Source organism: Lutra lutra, chromosome 2 (assembly GCF_902655055.1).
Source record: "Lutra lutra chromosome 2, mLutLut1.2, whole genome shotgun sequence".
Classification (NCBI taxonomy): domain Eukaryota; kingdom Metazoa; phylum Chordata; class Mammalia; order Carnivora; family Mustelidae; genus Lutra; species Lutra lutra.
Window position 1 is genome coordinate 181,920,844 of NC_062279.1, and position 24,766 is coordinate 181,945,609.

General features: G+C 37.7%; 1 protein-coding gene and 1 pseudogene across 3 annotated transcripts in view; both read right to left on the minus strand.

Annotated features, from left to right (window-relative positions):
- Positions 1-24,766, minus strand: part of CORIN (corin, serine peptidase) — a 249,036-nt gene that overhangs the window by 147,327 nt on the left and 76,943 nt on the right. For all 3 annotated transcript variants that reach the window (XM_047719221.1, XM_047719220.1, XM_047719222.1), the window contains exon 5: positions 3,363-3,544. In XM_047719221.1, coding sequence (XP_047575177.1) covers positions 3,363-3,544 — 182 coding nt within the window. The remainder of the gene's footprint in view (positions 1-3,362; positions 3,545-24,766) is intronic.
- On the minus strand, positions 12,030-24,537 carry LOC125093881 (40S ribosomal protein S4, X isoform-like; annotated as a pseudogene).

Sequence of the window (24,766 nt, forward strand, 5' to 3'; positions counted from 1 at the left end):
GAGTAAATATTAGTGACCTTGGATTAGAATATGATTTTTTTAGACATGATACTAAAAGCAAAAGTGACAGAAGAAAAGATAGATAAACTGAACTTTCTCAAAGTTAAAAAAAACTTCTGTGCTTCAAAGGACAAAATCAAGAAAAGTCATTTGAAAATCACTTGAAAAGATACCCACAGAACATAAGAAAATATTTGCAAATAATATATCTGATAATGGACTTGTATCCAGCATGGATGAAGAACTCTTACAATTCAGCAATTAAAAAACTAATCACCTAATCTTAATACAGGCTACATATTTAAATAGCTCCTTCTAAAAAAGACTTACAGATGACTAACAAGCTCATGAAATGTTGAATTATCTACATCCTTAGTCATTATTAAATTGCAAAACAAAACCACAATGAGATACTACTTCATACCCACTAGGATGGTTAAAATGAAAAAGGATAACAAGTGTTGGTGAGGATGTGGAAAGACTGGAACGCTTCTATATTGATGGTGAGAGTGGAATTCCCTCAAATGTTCAACAGAGTTATTACTGGTCACAGCTCTACTCCAAGGTATATACCCAAGGCATATGCGAACGCAAGTTCACATAAAACCTTCACATGAATATTAATTGTGGCATCATTCATAATAAACAAAAAAGTAGAAACACCCAAATGTTCCTCAGCTAATGTATGGATTTTTTAAAAAAGTATATTCACACAAAGGAACAATAATTGGCAATAAAAATGTATGAAGTACTGATACACACTACAACATGGATAAATCTTGAAAACATTATGCTAAATGAAGGAAGCAAATCACAAAAAGTTCCCATTTTATGATGCCATTTATATGAAATGTCCAAAATAAGCACATCCATAGACTTTGAATGTAGATTAGTGATTTCCAGTGGCTGGGGGAGGAGAAAATGTCATTACTGCTAATGGGTATGGAGTTTCTTTTTAGGGTGACAAAAATGTTTTGGAATTAGATGGCTGAGATGGTTACACAACTCTGTAAGTATACAAAAACCAGTTAATTATATATTTTTAAAAGAGAAATTTTATGATATGTGATTATATTTTTATATTTTTAACATAATATGGGGAAAATCATATCATCTCGAGATGTAGAAAATGCATTTGATAAAATTCAAAATCCATTCATGATTAAAAAAAACACCTTAGCAAACCAGAAATTGAAAGGACTTCCTTAATCTGACACAGAGTATCAGTAAAAGTCTTTCTGCAAACATTATAATTAAAAGTGAAATATTGAAACCTTTCTCTACGACAAAGAAGAAACAGGAAGCATAAAGATTGGGAAGGAGAAAATAAACAGTCATTTGCAGATGACAGAATGTGCACTTAGAAAATCCAAATGAATCTACAAAGAGGTATAAAAATCAGTATGTGATTCATTTGTATACAAACAGAAATTTTTTTTAGAGATTCCATTTACAAATGACATAAAATATCAGATACACATAAATAAATCTAAGAGAAGATGAACAAAATCTTTCTGGTTGAAATTATCAAACATTACTGAGAGAAAATAAAGAATAACTCATTAAACTACTTAAGTAAAGATTACCACAGTATATCATTTTGATGGGTTGGAAGATTCAATGTTATAAAACAATTCTGCCTAATTTGAACTATGGATTTAATGCAATCCCAATTCAAACCAAAAAGCACTTGGAGAAACTGCACAGTGATTTGAAAATTTACATAAAATGTGAAGGGCCAAGAATAGGCAAACAATCTTTCAGAAGTAAAAAGCTGAGGGACTAACACTATTGAATATAAAGACTTACAAAACTACAGGAATCCAGACAGAGCAGAATTAGCTTAATTCTATGCCAAATAGAGGGTCTAGAAACACATGTATATATAATCAATCACTTGACCAAAAACAAAGGTGACATTATAGTACAGAGGGAAAAGATAATACTCTAAATAAATAAAGGGCAGTGGGTCAATTAAATATATGCACAGAAAAAAGTTAATCCATAGCTCTCACCATACATAAAAATTAATTCCAGAATATGGTATTGTAAATATAAATGCTAAAACAATAAGGTCCAAGAAGAAAAGAGGAAAAAAAAAAAAAACTTCTACATTTTGGTGTAGGCAAGGATGTTTTAAACAAGACACCAAAAAGGAATCACAAAATAAAAGACTGATAATATATACCCATTAAAATTAAGACCTTCTGTTCCATAATTTGACACTAATAAGAAAGGCAAGCCACAGAGTGGGAGATCTTCACAATACATAAACCTAAGAGTTGACATATCTAGGATACATAAAGAACCATAAATCAAGAACAAAAAGGCAAACTACCCAACCAAAGAATGGATAAAACACTTGGACAGATGCTTCATGAAAAGGGCTGTTCACATCACCAAATTTTTTTGAAAAATTAATCAAACTCATCATGGAAATGCAACTTAAAACCACAAAGACAACAATACTATCACAAGAATTGGTAAAATGAAAAAGACTGACAATAACAAATGTTGGGGGAGGATTTGGAGCAACTGCAGCTTTCACATCCAGTTGACTGGAGGATAAATTGGTACAACCACTTTAAAAAACTTTTCGCTGAATAAATATATGGACTATGTTCAATCAAAGACATTCACAAGAATAGTCAAAACATCACTATTCATAATAGCTAGAAACAGCTCAATTGAACAATTGAATAGAATAATAATTGAACAGAATAATATATTAGGATATATAATATATTAGGATACTATGCAACAGTGAGAATGAATGAACCACAAGAGGAGAATGTAAGGAATCTCTCAAACATAATGTTGAGCAAGTGAAGCTAGATACAAAAGGAGTCCATCCTTCCCAATTTCACTGACACGAAGTTCAGAAGTGGGCAAGATGACAGATAACACCTTAGATGGCTTCTCTTAGAAGAGAGGTTTTTTTGGGGGGGTAAGATGACTGGAAGGGGGCTTGAGAGATTTAGGGGGTTGCTGGATGCTTGGTGATTTGCTTCTTTAAACTTAACATTTTCAAGGTTCATTCATATCATAGCATGTACAAGTACTTCATATGTTTTTACTGCCAATTAATATTCCACTGTAAGAATATACTATTTTTTTAAATCTATACATTAGATGAAGAATATGCGGGTTGTTTCCACTTTTGGTTGCCATTATTAACGCCACTACAGACATTCATGTAGAAGTTTTGTGTGATCTATCTCTTTATCTGGGTGCTGGTTACAGGGGTCTGGTCACTTTCATAAAATACACTGAAGTATGTATTATATGTATACATTCTTGTATGAATGGTGTATTTCAACAAAAATTTCTTAAATGAAATGAAATGAAACACAGACACATACATTGCTTGCCTTTTTCCTGTTGTGGAGAGAAGCAAATTCTGCTGACGTTGCTGCTTTCGGTTTGGTTTCTAAACTGGGAGCAGGTGAGGAAACCGGGCCAGGAGGTGTTCACCATCCCTAGGACTGATTCACAGCCCTCTTTTGCAGCCTCACAGAAAGACCTACAGGGCAGGAGTCCACGGCTAGAAGTAAAAAAAAAAAGTGAAAATTAATGTTTTTACTGACTACTTTTTGAAATAACAATGAAATTAAAGTTAGCCACCAGTGCCGTGATATTATCTTAATTTATATTTTCTAGAGTCAACAACTTAAATTTCTACATTAAGTCCTAAAACAAGGATTGGAGCCACCCTATTACCATGATTCTAGAGGGAATAAGCTAGCTCCGTAATGTATCAGATTACTATCTCTTGTAAAAATATTTATCTCAAGTGATTTTTTTTTTTTTAGATTTCCTGTGCTCAAGCAAACCTGTCAACCAAAAAAAAAAAAGCTCTAGTTAATAGCAAATGCAGTAAATTAACATAGAAAGGAAGGCCTCCAAATTGGAAAAGCAGAAGTAGGTCACAAAATAGGTTAATTTCATTTCTTTGTCTTCCCTTTGAGAAATTAAAAGTGTCTCTGAGACGTAGACAGAAAGCTGCTCCTGGAATTCCACTGCTTCCCCAGAAAAAATAGACAAGGGCCAACTCAGTTGTTTATTATAGTAATAAACTATTGATCTTCATTTTTAAACAGTTATTAATCTTCCCAGATTTCTCCTTATCTTCTGCAAAATAGAAAAAAGCAAACAACTGCTATTAATGGTAAGAGTAATGATGCCCCCAGAGCTTGGCTTTATTCCTCTGCCTCGCAACCCAACACTTGTGGACGAGAATGTTACAATTCTAGTTGTAAATGTAGAAATGTTAAAAGGCAGGGACTTGTTCCCTTGCAGACCTGGCTGCCATCTCCCACATTGTAGCCACAGAATGCTCCTCTCGCCCTGGCTGGTGATCTGGCAAAGCCATTTCAAATCGTTTTAAGGAAACTGGGAAAGAAGATATACTTGTCAGTCAAGGCAAAGCACACACTTCACTTGGTAGGGTCATGACGATGTTGCACGATCATACAATATGGGATCTGTCACAAATCTTAAGCAATACCTGGTTCAAATCCTCCATTTGAGACAAGCCCAGGAAGATTCTGGGATGGACTCGAGATCTACATCTTCTTAATGGCAAAGCAGGAAGAGAATCCTGGTCGAACTTTTGGTTTATGTTCTACCTACCCTTCTGTATTATCTATTTTCACATAAGGATCGAATAATCCAGCTTTAAAAAATCTCTTGATTAAGCAAGCACATTAAAATTCCCCATTCATATTTCTCTGGATAGCAGGAACATTAATGGGATACACCAGCCACTGAATTAAAACAGAACTGATAGAGTCTGTAGAAGAATTTTGGGAGAGGGATCTTGTTCTATATACAAATATGGAAAAGGGGTACTTGATAATTACATTCAGATGCAAAATGTTTTTGACCCTCCTCTCAGGAACTTGTCTCAAAACTCAGTATCTTGTAGAATCCTGATCTCCACATAATTACCTACCTACTAAATTTGTTAATGAAGATGTGGAAAGAGAGGTTTTGCATTTGAAAGATTCGGTTTGGGCTATAAAATTATGAACTTGTCCAGACAAGTTTCTTGGTGTAAAGAAGACAGCTAACTGCCATTGAGAAATACATAGATAGTTACAGGACTAAAGAAGTGTCACTTAAATAACATTTTTAAATCTTATTCCAGAGAGGCACCTGGGTAGCTCAGTCAGTTAAGAGATACACTCTTGGTTTTGGCTCAGGTCATGATCTCAGGATGGTTGAACCCCACCACGGTCTCAGCTCTGGACGTGGAGCCTGCTTAGGATTCTCTCTCCCTCTCTGTCCCCACCCCCAATAACATGATCTCTATTCATTCTCTCCCTCTCCCAAGAAACAAAAATCTTATCCTAGAGAAGTTAGAGACTATATTTTCTCAAATAGAACTGAAGGACATGGTTGAGGAATCAGATCATAGAATTTTTAGGCAATTGCTTTACAACACTTTGCTAGGCTCTGATCTAAGTGCATTAACTCACTCATTTCTCATTAAAGCCCTAAGTGATGAGTACATTACTATCATCCCAAATATACAAATAAAAAAATTAAAGCACAGGAAAAATAAGAGGCTTGTCCAAGATCACTGAGGTGAGTGTCAGAGCCAGGATTCAAACCTAGTCAGACTGATCCCAGGATCCACTCAGTTAAACACTTTATTCATGTGAACCCATTCTTCAGGAATGTGTGTTCCAAAAGTACAATTCAAGGTTTGTTCAAAACTTGACATTTGGGGCACCTGGGTGGCTCAGTCATTAAGTGTCTGCCTTTGGCTCAGGTCATGATTCTAGGGTCTTGGGATCGAGCCCCATATTGGACTCTGCTCAGCGGGAAGTCTGCTTCTCCCTCTCTCATTCCCCCTGCTTGTGTTCCCTTTCTCTCTGTGTCTCTCACTGTCAAACTAATTAATTAATTAACTAATTAAAAAAAACCAAAAAGCTTGATACTTAATATCAGAGATTTTGCAGGTTTGGTTCTAGACCACCACAATAGAATTCTGTGACTATCATAATAAAACAAATCAAATTAATTTCTTGGTTTCCCATCACATATAACAGTTAGGTCAACACTATGCTACAGACTAATAAGTACGAAACAGCATTATGTCTTAAAAAACAATGTGCTGTGTACGCACCTTAATTAAAAAATACTTTACTGCTAAAAAATGCTAATCATCATCTGAGCTCTCAGTGAGTTATAATCTTTCTGCTGGTGCAGGGTCTTGCCTAGATGTGGGTGGCTGCTGACTGATCAAGGTGGGGGCTGCTGAAGGTTGGGGTGATTATGGCAATTGCTTAAAATAAGACAACAGTGAAGTCTCCCGCATCCTTTGATTCTTCCTTTCATGAGCAATTTCTCTGTAACTGGGATGCTGTTTGATACCATCTTCCCCACAAGTACAACTTTCAAAATTGGTGTCCATCCTCTCAAACCCTGCTGTGGCCTTATAAACTAAGTTTATGTAACATTCTAAATCTTTTGCTATCATTTCAATAATTTTCCCACATCCTCACAGGAGCAGATCCCATCTCAAGAAACCACTTTCTTTGTTGATCCTTGAGAAGCAGTTCCTCATCTGTTCAAGTTGAATCATGAGATTGTAGCAATTCAGTCATGTCTTCAATCTCCACTTCTCATTCTAGTTCTCCTGTGATTTCTACCACACTTGGTGTTACTTCCTCCACTGAAGTCTGGAACCCCTCAAAGTCTTCTGTGAGGTTTGGAACCCACTTCTTTCAAAATTCTAATAATGTTAATATTTTGATCTCATCCCATGAATCACAAATGTTCTTAAAGGCATTTCAATGGTTAATCCTGTCCAGAAGGTTTTCAATTTGTTTTTCCCAGATCCATCAAAGAAATCACCACCTATGACAACTATCACCTTAGGAAACGTATTTCTTAAACAGTAAGACTTGAAAGTTGAGATGACTCCTTGATCCATGGGCTAAAAAATGGGTGTTGTGTCAGCAGGCACATAAACCACGTTAATCTCATTGTCCATCTCCATCTCTTAGGTGATCAGCTGCATTGTCAATGAGCAGCAATATTTGAAAGGAATCTTTTTTTCTGAGCAGTAGATCTGACTTAAAATATTCAGTAAATCATGGTCGTAAACAGATGTGCTATTATCAAGGCTTTGTTGTTCCATTTATAGAGTACAAGCAGAATAGATCTGGCGTAATTCTTAAGGGCCCTAGAGATTCTGGAAAGGCATATGAACTGTGGCTTCAACTCAAAGTCACCAGCTGCATTAGCCCCTAACAGGAGGGTCAGCCTGTCCTTTGAAGCTCTGAAGCCAGGCATTGACTTCTCTCCAACTTTTGAAAGCTCCTGATGGCATCTTCTTCCAAGAGGAGGCTATTTTATCCACACTGAAAACCTGTTGTTCAGTGTGGCCACCTTGATTAATTATTTAGCTGGATCTTCTGGAGGCACTCGCTGAAGCTTCTCCATCAGCACTGGCTGCTTTGCCCATACGTTTATGTTCTAGGGAAGGCTTCTTTTCTTAAACCCCATGAGCTAACCTCTGATAGCTTCAAACTTTTCTTCGGCAGCTTTTTCACTTCCCTGTCTTCACAGAATTGAAGAGAATTAGGGTCCTGCTTTAAGCTTTAGGAGTAGGCTTTGGGTTAAGGCAATGTTGTGGCTGGTTTGATCTTCTGTCCAGACCACTCAAACTGTCTCCCTATCAACAAGGCTGTTCTGCTCTCTTATCATGCATGTGTTCACTGGAGTAGCACTTTTAATTTCCTTAGAACTTTTTCTTTGCATTCACAATCTGGGGGTTTGGTACAAGAGGCCTAGATTTGGCCTTTCTTGGCTTTTGACGCACCTTCCTTACTAAGCTTAATCATTTCTAGGTTATTTTTTAAGATTTTATTTATTTATTTGAGAGAGATCACAAGTAGGCAGAGAGAGGGGAGGAAGCAGGCTCCCTGCTGAGCAGAGAGCCCGATGCAGGGCTCAATCCCAGGACCCTGAGATCATGACCTGAGCCAAAGGCAGAGGCTTAACCCACTGAGCCACCCAGGCACCCCTCATTTCTAGTTTTTGATTTAAAGTGAGAAACATGCAACTCTTCCTTTCACTAGAATACTTAGAGGTCATTACAGGGTTATTAATTGGCCTAATTTTACATTGTTGTATCTCAGGGAATTGAGGGGACTGAAGGGAGGGAGATTGACCGGAGAACGGCCAGGGGAATGCACAGCACTTATTAAGTTCACCCTCTTATATGAGTGTGGCTCACGGGACTCCAAACCAATTATAATGGCACATCAAAGATCACTAATTGCAGATCATCAAAGCAAATATAATACTAATGATAAGATTTGAAATACTGCAAGAATTACCAAAATGTGACACAGAGATGTGAAGGGAGCAAATGCTGTTGGCAACATGGCACCCATAGACTTGTTTGACACAGGGTTGCCGCTGACCTCCAATTTATAAAAACTGCAACACGTGTGAAGCACAATAAGGCAAAGTGCAATTAAACAAGGCATGCTTGCATGCACTTTCTGAGTGGACCAACTGTATACACAAGGTTGGGTTCTCCCTTCATTCCACAAACTCCTAGTTAACCAGCAATGAATCAGTATTTGCCAAATGGCCTAAGGAACACCAAGAAAGGATAAAGTCATCTCTCTCTCTCTCTCTCTCTTTTTCTTCTATGTGTGAGACAGCCCAGAGTAAAGCTACAAGCAATCTGGATTTGTTTTTGGCATTCTTCCTTTGCCTTCTAGTCCCTGACCTGGGTCCCAGTTTCTTTTTTTTTTTTTTAAAGATTTTATTTATTTATTTGACAGAGAGAAATCACAAGTAAGCAGAGAGGCAGGCAGAGAGAGAGGAGGAAGCAGGCTCCCTGCTGAGCAGTAAGCCCGATGTGGGGCTCGAACCCAGGACCTGGGATCATGACCTGAGCCGAAGGCAGCGGCTTAACCCACTGAGCCACCCAGGCGCCCCTAGGTCCCAGTTTCTGACACCATCCCAGTCACCCCGACTCCAGCAGCCCCATTAGATGGCCATCTCTACCAGAGTGTTCCTAGCTCATAAACATTTTCTTCCCTTCCTATAATCAAAACTACATTCCCCAAGTGATCATATCCCAATTAGGTTGCCAAAGAAAAAGAAAGATGAAAATAACAGAGTAATTCATAATAATAGATGGACACTTAACCCTCCCAAAGGTTTTTGCATCATTAGAAGATTATTTGCTGGAGCAAAGGAGTCTCTAATTGATGGAATGCCAAGTGCCATTACAGGGGAAACATTCATCTAACATAGTCAGCGGGGGTGGGGGGTGCAGGGGAAGATCCTTGAGAAGCTGTCTACACACAGGGCCCAATTCTCCCAAGAAGTTTCTGGACCTTTCCTCACTTATGAACCCATATATTTTTGGGTTCATACATCTACATCTTTTCTCAGAATCTTCTGTAAGAGTAATAAAGTTTCACACAAGGGCCCAGTAAACAATTTTTGTATTCTAAACCTGAATCTTATCTCAGAAACTAACTGTCATTGACTCTTACCACGGACATCTTCTGCAGGAAAACATAAGTCTACCATTCTAAAACTCCCATACTCCTCACTGTCTAATCTTGGGCCAAAAGTTCACTCAAACCAAGACTCACACTTTCCTCATTTAAAAAGTGAGGGGTTTGAAAGAGCTGATTTTCCTTGGTTCTTTAACTAGTAACATTCCGTAAATCAAGATTCATTCTTTAACACAGTACTTCTCAGAGGAGCTGTGATAATCCTACCAGCTTTGCTAAATTTCAAAAGGTAACAGACATTTTTCTTGAGATTTGTTCTGGGAATATATAGAGACATTAAAATACCATTAGGCCTTCCATTCTAAAAATAGGACCTAAGAAAAATGTCTACTAGAGTGTTTCCAAATAGCTCTCATAAGAGGTGTAACCAACCGAGACCCATAAGCTTCAAATTGCTGGACCAGGACATGTGAAATAGTGATAGAGTATTTATAACAAGCAGCCCTTTCAAACAGTGAGCAAAACGAGGAGCCATTTGTTCTTGCTTTGCATGAAATCCAACTGCCTATGAGGGGTTGAAGAATTTGGCTTTTCATCACATGGAAGAGTGCGGTGAGACAGACCACACTATTTTGGAACATGAGTGTCTATATCCAAGCAGCAAGCTGACTGACATCTGAAAACAGTGCTCCACACAAGGAAGAGTTAGATTTGGCTATCAGAATACTATTTTAGAACTGGTGATTATTTTAAATTGACGTGTGAAGTGCATTTGGTGTTAGAAGTTCCTAACACATTTTAATGGAAGTTCAAGTAGAGTACTGTAACATCATCTCTGTATTTGTTGAAACAAATATGTATAAATAGATATATAAATAATTCTAGTATACAGTGATAGTGAAGCTTTTATGGTATTTTCACCAGAAAGGACATTTTTTGAACATACCAAAAAAAGTGGTAGATTTTACCTATGTGACTTTTTTTTTTAATTTTTTTTAAAAGATTTTATTTATTTATTTGACAGAGAGAGATCACAAATAGACAGAGAGGCAGGCAGAGAGAGAGAGAGAGAGAGAGAGGGAAGCAGGCTCCCTGCTGAGCAGAGAGCCCGATGCGGGACTCGATCCCAGGACCCCGAGATCATGACCTGAGCCGAAGGCAGCGGCTTAACCCACTAAGCCACCCAGGCGCCCCAACCTATGTGACTTTTTAAAAATTTTTATTTAAATTCAATTTAGTTAACATATACTGTATTATTAGTTTCAGGGGTATAATTTCATGATTCATCAGTTGCATATAACACCCGGGGCTCATTCCATCAAGAGCCCTCTTTATTGCCCATCAACCAATTACCTCATCTCCCACCCACCACCCCTCTAGCAACCCACAGTTTTTTCCCTAGAGTTAAGAGTCTCTCATAGTTTGATTCCCTCTTTGATTTTTATTGTATTTTATTTTTCCTTCCCTCCCCCTATGTTCATCTGTTTTGGTTCTTAAATTCCACATATGAGTGAAAGAAATCATATAGTATTTTTCTTTCACTGACTGACTGATTTCACTTAGCCTAGTATCCTCTAGTTCAACATCATCCACATCATTGCAAATAGCAAGAGTTCGTTCTTTTTGGTGGCTGAGTAATATTCCATTGTATATGTCTATATAATTTTTAGTGAATTTATCTACTAAAATTGTTTGCTTTATTTACCAAAAAAATTACAGGTTTTTTGTCTTACTGTGCCCTTTGACCAACATCTTCCCATTTCTCCCCAAATTTATAAAAAGGTTCTGATAAAGACATAACGTTAAAATTACTGAACAAGTAATTCAAATATTTCCCAAGATCTCCATTCAGAATCTCACATTGCATTTAGTTATCACTTTTTATTTTTGGCACATAAACTAAACTTTAAATATACTAGAAGAGCTTAGGATTTAAAATTCTTTTACCATTAAAAAAAGTAAAAAAGAATCTCTGTGGCAGGCAGACTCTAAGATGGTCTCAATGACCGCCACCTCTTAATATTCAGGCTCTGTGTAAGCCTCTCCTTCCCCTTGAATATCAGTCAGCCTAGAGACTTGCTTGCAACCAATACAAGGTAATGGGATGTCACATCCATCATTAGGGTACATAAAATTATGACTTCTCTATTGCTGGCAGACTCTCCCTTATTGGATTTGATGAAGCAAGTTGCCATATTGAGGGACCCACATGACGGCAAGGGCTTAAGAGTAGCCTCTGGCCAACAGCCAGCAAGGAACAGACCCTTAATCCAACAACTCTTGAGGAACTAAAATTCTTCCAACATGATTCAGATAAGACCCCAGCCCTGGCTAATACCTTGATTGTACCTATATGACAAACCCTAAAGCAAAGAAACCACATAAGTCATTCCCAGATTGAAGATCCACAGAAACTATGGGATAATAGATGTGTATGGTGTCATTTATTTGTTTGTTTGTTTATTTATTTAATCATGCTGTAGTATCTTTAATTAAGTATGAAGACTTCCAATCATGTCACCAAGAGACCCTTTATCTACTGCTCTGTTTGGCCACTAGTCTCTTGTCTCTCTCTTCAGCAATAGTGAGGCAGATACTCTTTCCACAGGGAAGAGAAATCCCTGGTTTGCTTCCTTTGTCGACAACAAAAATGTCGGAGAGCTGAGGGGCAAAGCTGTTGCTTTTGGCATCTTCCACAAGAACTATGTCAAAAGAACCAGGGTGTCTCTCTCTGTTGGTGATCACATCAATTTTTCCCAGGTTAGCACCGCTGGTCTAACAGATTAATAGTGTCAAATCTGATGAAATTAGTAATCTTCCCAAATCAGTCTGAATGGTGTCATTCACCTTGATAAGGGAGAGGTGCAGAATAGTGGGTAATGCAAGCATCACAGGTCACCAGATGAGGTTTTCCTTCCCTCACAACCCGCAGAGATCTTTCTCACTTTACACAATTTATACTTGGCCTCCTCAGGTGTAATCCTATGAATAGCAAAGCAACCCTTGGTGTCACAGATCAAATGGAAATTCTTCCCAGTCTTGTCAATGCTGATGACTTCCATAAAACCAGCAGGATAGGTTATATATCAATATGGGCTGTATAAATGCTGTATACAGATCTTCTTTACTTCATCTCCTGTTAGGGCATACTTAGGTCTGTTCCTTAAGGAAATGATGAGAGGGAGACATTCTTTCAGCTTATGGGGACCAGTTGATGGACGAGGGGCAAACACACCCACTCAGTTTATCCCGCAACCTACGCTTTGGAACTGCTACATGCTTTGGATGCTTCCTGGGACCATGAACTATGGCTGCTAAACACAGAAGAGCTAGATGTGCACTACTGTAAGCTATGAAATTTGTGGTAATTTGTTAAGCAACAGTAGGTAACTAATACATTTTTCTTTGATATATCACTTGGTCAGAAATATACTATGGAGTTAGATGTATTCATTAACAAAACTCATACAATCATTTTTTAAAAAACACATTCCTAAATTTTCTTTGTTAGGCTGAGCTGTTCAGTGGACAATGCTCACAAAGTCATAGTCACAGACAGCTCCCAGAGCTGCAGACCTTTGTCATGAGAAGAATGTTAATGCTGGAGAAGTCTTGCAAGTTAATTGATACCTATTTCCTCCTTTTGCCTTGTGAAGAAACCAAAACCTAAAGAAAAAAAAGATCTCATAGTTGGATACTATGATGCCAGCCCAGTGTTCCAAAATGTGTCACCTAGCTGGCCTACTTTCATAAACATGAGCCACAGGTAACACAGGAATAAATCCACAAATGACACAGGAGCATGACTTCATCATCACTGCTGGAAAACACAAAAGTAACAGATGGCTTGTTTTCTCTTTGATGGACCAACAGTATCAACTTCCTACGCCAGGACATTTTGTTGGCCTCAAGGGACCATAAGAGCTGTGATTTAGGTGGGGTATGACAGAGGTAGGAAAGAGGTTTCTTTGGTTTCCAGCTTCACTAGACATGGATTTGGAAAAGTGTACAAGAGAATGTTTGTACGTCATTGCCCCACATCAGAAGAGAAATAATGGGAAATGTCAGGGAGTTCAGGGGGTCTGAAGCTCTGTTAAAGCAAGGACTATGTCTGTCTTATTTTTCATATGTAATAGCCATGGTTCCAGCAGGAAAGAAATGACCTGTTGAAGTAAGATCCCTGCAGAGTGTTGAATGAAAGGACCACTTAACAAAGGTGCTGGCAGGATTTAGAAAAACCAGCAAGGAGTAGTGTACTATGCTGGGACAGGTTCTGTTAGCACCCAATGTTAAGGAACAAGGCAAGGAGCAGTTACTGGAACTTAGAGAAAGCCCTACCGAGAAGGCTGGTAGGAGCTACAGATTCTCATAGGGAAATGCAGGCAAAAGAAGTCAGCAGTTTGGTTTTTTTCAGGGAGCCAGTTTACTAGCAAATCACTCAATGAAAGTATAACTCATGTCATCTCTTACAGAAGAAAAAAATGTTCTTAACTCCTCTGAAAGGAATAGTATTGTCATGCACTTCTTGAACCAGATAAAGACATGACGTCAATATTAATTCAACCCCCGTCCCTACCACCACCACAGCCCCCACTCCTCCTTTGATATACATGATCTTCTTGGTGGTAATACTATCTTCCCAAGTCCCACGCCCAAAAACCTTTGCCTCACACTCAACTTTAGCATTCATATGCAATTAATCACTAGGTGCTGCTAATTTTACTTAAAATTTCCAAAAATATGTTTTTTCTCTCCCCATTTTATATCCTAGTAAAATTAAACTAGTTGTCATTCCTCTAATATACGCTAGATCTAGTAGGTTACTCTACCTGAGATGCCTTCCTATTCTACCTTCTCTACAGGGCAAACTTCTATTCATCCTCTAAAATCAATTCGCTCTTACCTCCTCCCTGGGAGTAGACTTCTCTAATAATGCCACACGGAAAGAGTTCTTCCTCTGTGTCTCTGCGACTCCCACAACTTGAAAACTTATCACACTGTACAATAATTTAATGATTTTCATGTCTAGTTTCCTGTTATGCTGAGTTTCTTAAAGGCAGAACTTTATTTTATTCACCTCTACATCCCCAGCATTAAACTATGCACCTGGCACATTGTAGGTGCCAATAAATGCTTGCTAAAGGCATAAATAAATTGGAAACACCAACAGATGTCCAGGTCTTCCTCATCTCCTGGATTCTTATATCCTCACAGATCTTGGTGATGTTTCGCTGAACAGCACTTTGCTGAGAACTGCGCCTCTTGCCATCACACCCCCACTCTCTCAATGCTCTCCAACTCCTTGCTACATTTTTTTTCCATTGTACTCATCACTGCCTGATATACTACTATTTATTTATTTTAATTTTTTATTTGTTACCTATTTATTTGCTTGTTCCCCTTCAATGTAATAAAAGTTCTATGAGGTCAAGGATCTCATTTTGTTTGTGGCCTTATACCTAGTATGAACAGTCAGCAAATATTTGTTGACAAAATAAAGGGATCACATGCAGGGGCTAATTCAGTGGCCTGCTTGGAATAAAGCTGTCAGCAAAATTGGGAGCAGAACCATCACTACCCAGCTCTCAACTTATATGGATTATACAAGAGCTCTTGCTGGCACTGCTCCTGTGATTTCCTCCCCCATTAGGTCAACAAATTTTACAAGTGCTGTTCAATCTTGAAATAATTCTCATGGAAGAGGAAAATGTCAGTAAAATTGTAATGGATGAAAACTCTACAGATTAAGTGTCTTGTTTATATGCCAATAGTAGGGGATCACCCTTAAAATAGAAAAACAAGGAAATACCAACAGATAAACACAGCTTGAATTAAGATGAGTGTGAATAATGTAAAACCACACAACCACCCCTGAAAGGGAATATAAAATTCCACACAACTTGTAATCAACACAGTCCTGATTCTCATGAATACTTGGCATACTACCAGGGCCCATGAGATAGAGGATTAACGAGTCACAGAAGAAACTTGCAATTGTTAAATTATTTTTGCAGCTGTTTTGATTTTTTGTATGTCATGAAATGATGCCTTACATATGGATCTTCAAATGAACTGAACCAGAAATATTAAATCTACATTTTAGTCACATCCACATAATACCAATGAATTATTGAGAAGAAAAGTAAACAAATGACTCCAGTGATCATGATAAAATGTGTGTGCTTGAGACACTGTCAGTGATGGGACAGGGCATTGTCAGAAAGAGCTGAGCTGTCATGACCTGGTTCTCTAGCTTTATGTCTTTGCAGTCAAATGCTCTACCACTGAGCTATACCCCCTCTAGCTTTATGTCTTTGTAAAATAAAAGTAATATGAGCCATCTGACTATATCTTACCCACACTTGGTGCTATTTTGGCTCATAAAATAAAGTTACTTATCATTTAATATTTTATGCATAATGCCAAAAGCAGACTAGATTAACCACTAGATTAGTATTGCAGACTAGACTAGATTAACTGACATTGAAAAGGAAACAGTCATACAATTGACTATCTCAACAGCCATGTAGTCAACACTAGTTTGGCTAAAAAAAGCCTGCTGCTTCCTAGTTCGTTGATAAACTCAGAGGAGGAGGTGGCAAATGGCTTTCAGAAAATTTATTTGGGGGGCGCCTGGGTGGCTCAGTGGGTTAAGCCGCTGCCTTCAGCTCAGGTCATGATCTCAGAGTCCTGGGATCAAGCCTCACATCGGGCTCTCTGCTCAGCAGGGAGCCTGCTTCCTCCTCTCTCTCTGCCTGCCTCTCTGCCTGCTTGTGATCTCTCTGTCAAATAAATAAATAAAAAATCTTTAAAAAAAAAAAGAAAATTTATTTGGTAAAAGCAACAAATATCTTCTTTATTTATTTGACTACTGACTGATATAAATTTTTAAAATTATAATTCTGAAAAAAAAATCTCAATTCTGTAATGTTTCCATTCATTCCCAAATGTGACACAACAGAGTTCTTGGGACGTAGATAAAATCTTTAGTAAAATAAATTAGCAGTATATAATTATTCTTCACTTAGGAAAAGATAATAAAATAAGCCTATGCTGACTTGGTATAATGAATGATTATTTCAAAAAATTGTTTTAAAGCAAACTATATTTTCCAATTAGCTTTTAAGATGATTTCAGGCTTGCATTTATGCAGGAGATTGGCCCATGCTGTCTTATAAAATAACACATTTAAGAACACAGTAAACCCTCCAAAATTACATTAGAAGCAGATAAATTTTACTCTTTTATATTAAAACACTGTCAGTAAAATTTAATTCAGAAATGGCATGGGAATACAATGCTGTGCAGTAGTAGAAACTGTGAGTATAAACTGGATGATGGGGGAGATGTTTTAGAATTCTAGTATAGCAATTTTTTTTAATCATTGCAGTAATAATTTTGGTAACCATCTTGGTTATTCACCTAGAGGTCATATCAATAATATGGCCATCTTTATGTAATGTGAAGGAGTCAGAATAGGAAGACCATATCATCTGTATATTTGAAATGACAAGGAATTTTTACTGTAACTTTAAATAATGGGGATTGGAGTATGGGCTCACTTTTTTCCCAGGAAACTCTGCTGCTTCTAAGAGGAAGCCTAGGACATTTATGAGACATGAGCAAATTGTACCTTCCAAAAGGCAATTTTTAATATCATTTGCTTCTTTTAGCGTTTTTTCTTCTTCCCTAGGGACTGGAACAAAAATGGGCCTAGAACTTTTATTTGCCTATCAAGATTTTAACAAAAGCAAAAGCTTAAAAGATGAACATACAGTGAATGGAAGTTAGCAACATAATAGAATTCCAACCTTGATTTATTATCAAAATCTTAGAAGCAAAAATCAAAGACACTATACAAAAAAACCCAGAAACCCAAAACTACAGGTCAATATTGCTGATGAACATGGATATAAAGATCTTCAACTGAAGTATTAGGAAACCACATTCAATAATACATTAGAAGGACCATTTACCATGTTCAAGTGGAATTTTTTCTAGGGATACAAAGATATTTCAGTTGATTTGCAAATCAATATTATACACTGTATCAACAAAACAAAAAAAATCATATGATCATCTCAATAGATGTGGAAAAGCATTGAACAATATTCAACATCTAAAATTCAACTATGAACAAAGTGTTCATACCTCAACATAATAAAGACCATATATAAAAATCCCATTGCCAACATCATACTCGATGATTATAAAATTGAAAGTTTTTCCTATAAAATCAGGAACAAAATAAGGATGTTCACTCTCACCCTTTTGTTAAACATAATACTGGAAGTCCCAGCCACAGCAATCAGAAAAGAAAAAGAAATAAGAGGCATCCATATTGGTAAGGAAGAAGTTAAGTTGCTGCTATTTGCAGATGATATACTATATATAGAAAATCCTAGAGTCCGCCAAAAAACTATTTAAAGTAATAAGTGAAGTCAGAAAAATTACAGAAATCAGAAATCAGTAGTGTTTCTATACACTAATAACAAAGCAGAAAGAGCAATCAAGAAGACAATTCTATTTACAATTGCTCCAAAAATAATAAAATACCTCAGAATAAACTTAATTAAGGAGCTGGAAGAGTACAGACTCTGAAAACTATAAAACACTGATGAAAGATTTGAAGATGACACAAGCAAATGGAAAGACATTCCATGTTCATGGATTGGAAGAATTAATATTGTTAAGATGTCTATCCTACCCAGAGCCATACCCTATCAAAATACCAAGACATTTTTCTCAGAACTGGATCAAATAATACTAAAATTTATATAGAACCACAAAAGATCTCAAATAGCCAAAGCAATTTTGAGAAATAAGAGCAAAGCTTGGAGGTATCACAATTCCAGACTTCAAGATAAACTACAAAGCTATAGTAATCAAAATAGTATGGTACCAGGCAAAAAATAGACACATAGATCAATGAAACAGAACAGAGTCAAAAATAAACCCACAGGGGCATCTGGGTGGCTCAGTGGGTTAAAGCCTCTGCCTTCAGCTCAGATCATGATCCCAGGGTGCTGGGATCGAGCCCCGCATCAGGCGGGCTCTCTGCTCACCAGGGAGCCTGCTTCCTCCTCTCTCTCTGCCTGCCTCTCTGCCTACTTGTGATCTCTGTCTGTCAAATAAATAAATAAAATCTTTTAAAAAAAAAAAGGAACAAACCCACAGTTTTATGGTCAATTACTCTATGACTAAGGAGGCAAGAATACACAATGAGGAAAAGACAGCCTCTTGAAAAAATGGTGTTGAGAAAACTGTACAGCTGCATGCAAAAGAACGAAACTGGACCACTTTCTTTTATCATCCACAAAAATAAACTCTGGGGTGCCTGGGTGGCTCAGTCAGTTAAACATCCAACTCTTGGTTTCAGCTTAGGTCATGATCTTGGGGTCATGAGATTGAGCCCCACATCAGGCTCTGCACTCAGTGGGGAATCTGCTTAAGATTCATGGGCGCCTGGGTGGCTCAGTGGGTTAAGCCGCTGCCTTCGGCTCAGGTCATGATCTCAGAGTCCTGGGATCGAGTCCCGCATCGGGCTCTCTGCTCAGCAGGGAGCCTGCTTCCTCCTGTCTCTCTGCCTGCCTCTCTGCCTGCTTGTGATCTCTCTCTGTCAAATAAATAAATAAAATCTTTAAAAAAAAAAAAAAAAAAAAAGATTCTTTCCCTCTACGCCTACCCTACTCAAGCTTGCTTATTCACTCTTTCATTCTCTCTCTCTCTAAAATAAATAAATAAATCTTATAAAAAAATAAATGAACTCAAATTGGATTAAAGCTCTAAATGTGAAATTTGAAGCCATAAAATTCCTAGAAGAAAATATAGAAGTAATTTCGTTGATACTAGCCATTGAAACATTTTCCTTGGTATGTCTCCTGTAGCAAGAGAAACAAAAGCAAAATTAAACTATTGGGACTACACCAAAATAAAAAGCTTTTACACAGTGAAAAAAACTATCAATAAAACAAAAAGGCAATTTACTGAATGGGAGAAGATATTTCCAAATGATATATCTATAAGGGGTTAATATCCAAAATATATAAAGAACTTATACAACTCTACAACAAAAAAATTTCCAATTAAAAAGATGGGCAGAGGACCTGAATAGATATTTTTCTAAAGAAGACATACGGATGGCCAATGGAGACATGAAATGAATGCTCAACATTACTGACCAGGTTTAGAAGGTAGGAAAAATAGAGAAAAAATGCAAATCTTTCATTTCTGAAAGAAGTGATGAAATTTATATCCTCCCAGAAAATCACTTATCATCATTGACTACTATATTAATTATAGTAAGTTACTATTAATTGGGGAATTTACTCTGCCATATAGTGTAGTCCATGTATGGGCCCTTTATATAAATCATTCTGTTTAATACACACAATACAGCCTATGAAGGGGGTAATATCTCTCTCATTATAGAGATGAGTAAACTGAGGGTCCGAAGGCTAAGTAAAATGCCCAAGGCAATTGGCAGAGCTACAGTTTGAATTAGGTTTCATCTACCCCCGAACTTTCAAATGCCTTTTTTTTTTAATTTTATTTATTTGAGAGAGAGAGAGAGAGGGAGCAGGAGACATAAGGGGATAGAAACAAGTGGACTCTCCACCGAGCAGGGAGCCTCATGTGGGTCTTAATCCCAGGACACCGGGACCATGTCCTGAGCTGAAGGCAAACCCTCAAGTGCTTTCTCTGTAGTTGCCAGATTAAATTTTCTAATTTCCAGTGAACATACTTATTTAGGAAAAAGCATAGCATTTTTTAAGAAGCTCATTTGAAGAAACTTGTTGGATCCCTATCACAATCCTACTGGGGTTAAATACATTACAAACTGTCCTGTAGTTCCTAGGTTTGAAATATAATCTTTAATCTCCAGTAATCTGGCTAAATAAAGAGTTTTTATTTCATTTCCACATCTATTAAGAATTTCTGTGAAGGACCTAGTGAAAAATCAATAGTCCAGAGGAAGAAAAAAAATCAATAGCAAACATGTCAAGTTTTTGATGTTAAGGACTTACCTCCTGAGCACTGAGTTTCTCTGCAAAATATTAGAAGACACAGGTGGGGTGACCATCATCCCACATTAGCAGGTCTCCTGCGTGTCCTCTAGAAGCAAAACTAGACCTTTCTGAGCCAAACTGACCTCCTTTCAGTTTTGATAATGTTATAGGTCCATTATTTAAACAACTTGGGTATAAGTGATCATTACATATCAAAAGCATGTGGCTATAATACCGGTCTTCTCTTCCAGAGACCTTAATTGTGTCTGGTGTGTCAAAAAGCCATCCAGAAACCACTGTTATTCTCCTGGCCCAGGAATGGTGGATGTCTCTCTAGCTACCTGCTGATATTTTCAAGCCACTGCTTCTAACCCATATATTTTTAAGGCTATCCAAATGGTTCATCCACTAGTTCTCTATAGTTTGAGATAAATTTCACTAAATCCATATAAATTAGGTACCACTTCAGTTAGCCTATGTTATAGTCTATGATACACATACTTGTTGTTTTTTTTTTAAAGATTTTATTTATTTATTTGACAGAGAGAGCTCACAAGTAGGCAGAGAGGTGGGCGTGGGGCGGGGGGGGGGGGAGCAGGCTCCCCACCGAGCTGAGAGCCTGACGTGGGGCTTGATTCCAGGACCCTAGGATCACGACCCGACCCAATAACCCACTGAGCCTCCCAGGAACCCCGATACACATACTTATTAATAGCAACTCTCATCTAACTAAAAACGGTTAACATTTATTGTATAAAATGTAGTTAATGAGCATTTGAGGTCTCAAACGGGCATGTAAAAAACTATGCTATTTATATATCCCACTAGATCTTTTTATTTTTTATTTATTTATTTTAAAGGATTTATATTTGTTTACTTATTTATTTATTTATGTGGCAGAGATAGAGAGTACAAGTAAAGGGAGCAGCAGGCAGAGGGGGAGGGAGAAACAGGCTCCTCACTGAGGAAGGGAGCCTGCTATCAGGTTCTATCCCAGGACCCTGGGATCATGGACGGGAGCCAAAGGCAGATGCTTAACCCACTGAGCCACTAAGGTGCTCCCACTAGATCTTTTTAAACTGAAGTTTAAATATTACTAAGTAGCTACTTCGTTTAGGATGGAATATAAGCAATTTTCCATTATTTGAATAGTTAGAGAAAATTAGTATAATGGATAATCGAAAATAGTGAAATATAAGAAAACTGTATTTGAACTATTTTCTACAATACACTTTACATTTATGATCCTACTTTGTTTACTAAATTTAGCTTCTGGTTTCCATGCACACACTAAATGACAGCATGAATGAAGCACTGGTCTGGAAGCGTAATTATAAAATTAAATATAATAATAAATGTAACAATAAAAAATAGGGTAAGTCCCCAAAGTGTATCTAAAAAGTGACTATAAATCATCATCTATTATAACAGAAAATGGAAAACACTTCCATGAGACCATTTTTTCAGGATGAACCAGGTCGGGAGCAAAACAAATTTTACCTAAAAGTGCCCTGAAGACTAGGAGGAGCTTAACTAGAATTTCACAACTGATTTAAGCGAGAGTGGAGGTTGAGTTATATTAAGAAGGATGACCAGGGGCACCTGGGTGGCTCAGTGGGTTAAGCCTCTGCCTTCAGCTCAGGTCACGGTCTCAGGGTCCTGGGATGGAGCCTCGAAATCGGGCTCCCTGCTCAGCAGGGAGCCTGCTTTCCCCCTCTCTCTGCCTGCCTCTCTGCCTACTTGTGATCTCTCTGTCAAATAAATAAACAAAATATTAAAAAAAAAAAAAGAAGAAGAAGAAGGATGACCACAGTGAATTCAGGGTCTTCAGGAAGATTTCTTTCATTGTTTCATTTATGGACCCATATGACTCCATAGAGAAATTCAAGAAAAGAGAAGTAAGTGAAAATGTTTGAAATTAAGGAGAAGTGGAACAAGAATCCAACTCCAATGACCTTGAGTATTCGACCTAATTTTCTTTTAGTCCATATGGTATTCCACATCTTTTTGTAGCCTTTCAATATTTAGGAATGTTAGGAATACCATTTATGCTCTTTATTTCAGTTGTACTATCTCTCCTCTCCTCAACCTATGATTTGATAGCCATTGCTAACATTGCTTGAGCTCTTCATAAAAGCCAGGTACCCTCTGTCATTTGATCCTCACATGAACTTTCATTGTAAAATCTCCATTTTACAGGGGAGAAGGCTGGGACGCATGGCTCCATAGCCTGCTTTCTCAGCCACTGCTGCGTGTTGAGTGGAGGACCCCAAAATGATGTGTCTGCGTCCTCATTGCTGGAACCTGTGAATATTACCTTATTTGGAAAAAAGGTCGTTGTGGGCATAATTAAGTTAAGAACCCTGAGATCAGCGTTCAGATGATCAGATCATCTTGGGCTACCTAAACCAATGACAAGTGTCCAAAAGAGCGAAGGAGACACACAGAGAAGGCTGAGGGTGTAGAAGATGAAGGGAGAGCTTCGGCCAAAGGTCAAATAAAGGTCAAACCATGGCCAAAGGTCAAGGAAAGCCTGAAACCACCAGAAGCTGCGAAGGGAGAAAATGACTTCTACACCCTCAAAACCCCCTCTGGGAGTGCAGCCCTGTCAGATTTTAGACCTCTAATTTCTAGAACTATGAGAGAACAAATGTCTATTTAAGTCACCCAGCTTGTAGTAATTGGTTGCAGCAGTTCTAGAAAAATATTACAACCACCATGTTTTACTGCCACTGTTTATCTCTTGTTACCATGAAAGCATGCTTTGCATAAGATTCTTTCTAGTGAAATGTTTTCCTGAAAGCAGTATCTGCTCATAGTTCTTTAGTTATTTTTCCAACAAACAATCTACTGTTTCTATTCTACCCAGATTTTATTCTGCGGAAATGCAGGCTTTCCCCAGTGAAAACAATAAATGCCTTCGTCCTGTTCAGAACATATTTTATATACTAATTAAAATAAAAATGGAAACTACTTGCACTTGAAAACAAATTTCATTCCAACATTATTATTCTGAAAACTCCCTAACATTTTAATTCAGAAAATAATTGATGTTTTATGTACTTATGTACTTAATGCACATTTTGAAGAAATTTTTTAAATGTATACTTAGTAAACTTAAAAATTCCATAACATACTTTTCATTGATTTACTCTTATTGAAAATTATTATTTCAGTATAATAATATAATATTGAAATTATGTTATTTCAATAAGGTGATGATGGTCAAAAAGTACAAACTTCCAGTTATAAGCTAATTCATGGCGATGTAATATACAATATGGTGACTATATTATATATTCAGAAGCTGCTAAGAGAGTTAATTTTAAAAGTTCTTATTACAAGAAAAAGAACATTTACAGCTATGTGTGGTGATGGATGTTAATTAGACTTATTGTGATGATCATTTGGAAATATATCAAAATATTGAATTATTATGTGGTGCACCTGAAACTGATAAAACACTGTATGTCAATTTTATCTCCAAAAACAAAAGAGCTTACAAGGCACATCCATAAGCACACTCACTCACAAGTTCCTTTCCCCACCCAAACCAAGAAAATTCTTTCTAATTGTATTTGATATTATACTAGACCTTCTCTGTTTGTCCCTCTGCATCTACCCCTCCCCCTCTCCTCACCCTGTTCTGAGTTCCAGTGTTGACCATAAGAACCACCCAGCATCCCACCTATACCTGTTTCAGAGGATGAGATTTGGGATTTTGGACCCAGTAATATTTGGATGAGATTTTGGATCTCACTTGTTGTGTTCCCATCAATAACACACCCTTGCCCAATGGCTGTTGGTAAAATCAGATGGTGGGAGGCCCTGGCAGATGGGAGGGCAGGAGTAGAGTGAGGTCAGAGGATTTATGTCTTCTCTCTCCTGCAGTGCTTACAGGTTGGCTCGCAGTGGATGGGCTCCTCGGCCTAGGCTTACAGGACTTGGCTGGTTGGAAGACCCCTTACCCATAGCTACCTACACCGCTTGCCACCTGGCTGTCTGCCCTTTTCCCCCTCCACGTCTCGCATGGTGGAAATGCATCCCTTCATGAGACTCTGGTGCCTCCCATCACTGATTCAGTCTCTTAACCTGTCCATACCTCTATAAATCTTCTCTTAAATAAACCCTTTTCTGTCACCCCTTTGAGTGTGCTGTCTTCTGCCAGACCCTCGCTGCAGCAGCTACCCCACTGTTTGCCTCCATCTCACATACAGAATAATTTCTCCCCAGAAATAAAAGCATTCCAGGTTTTCACAA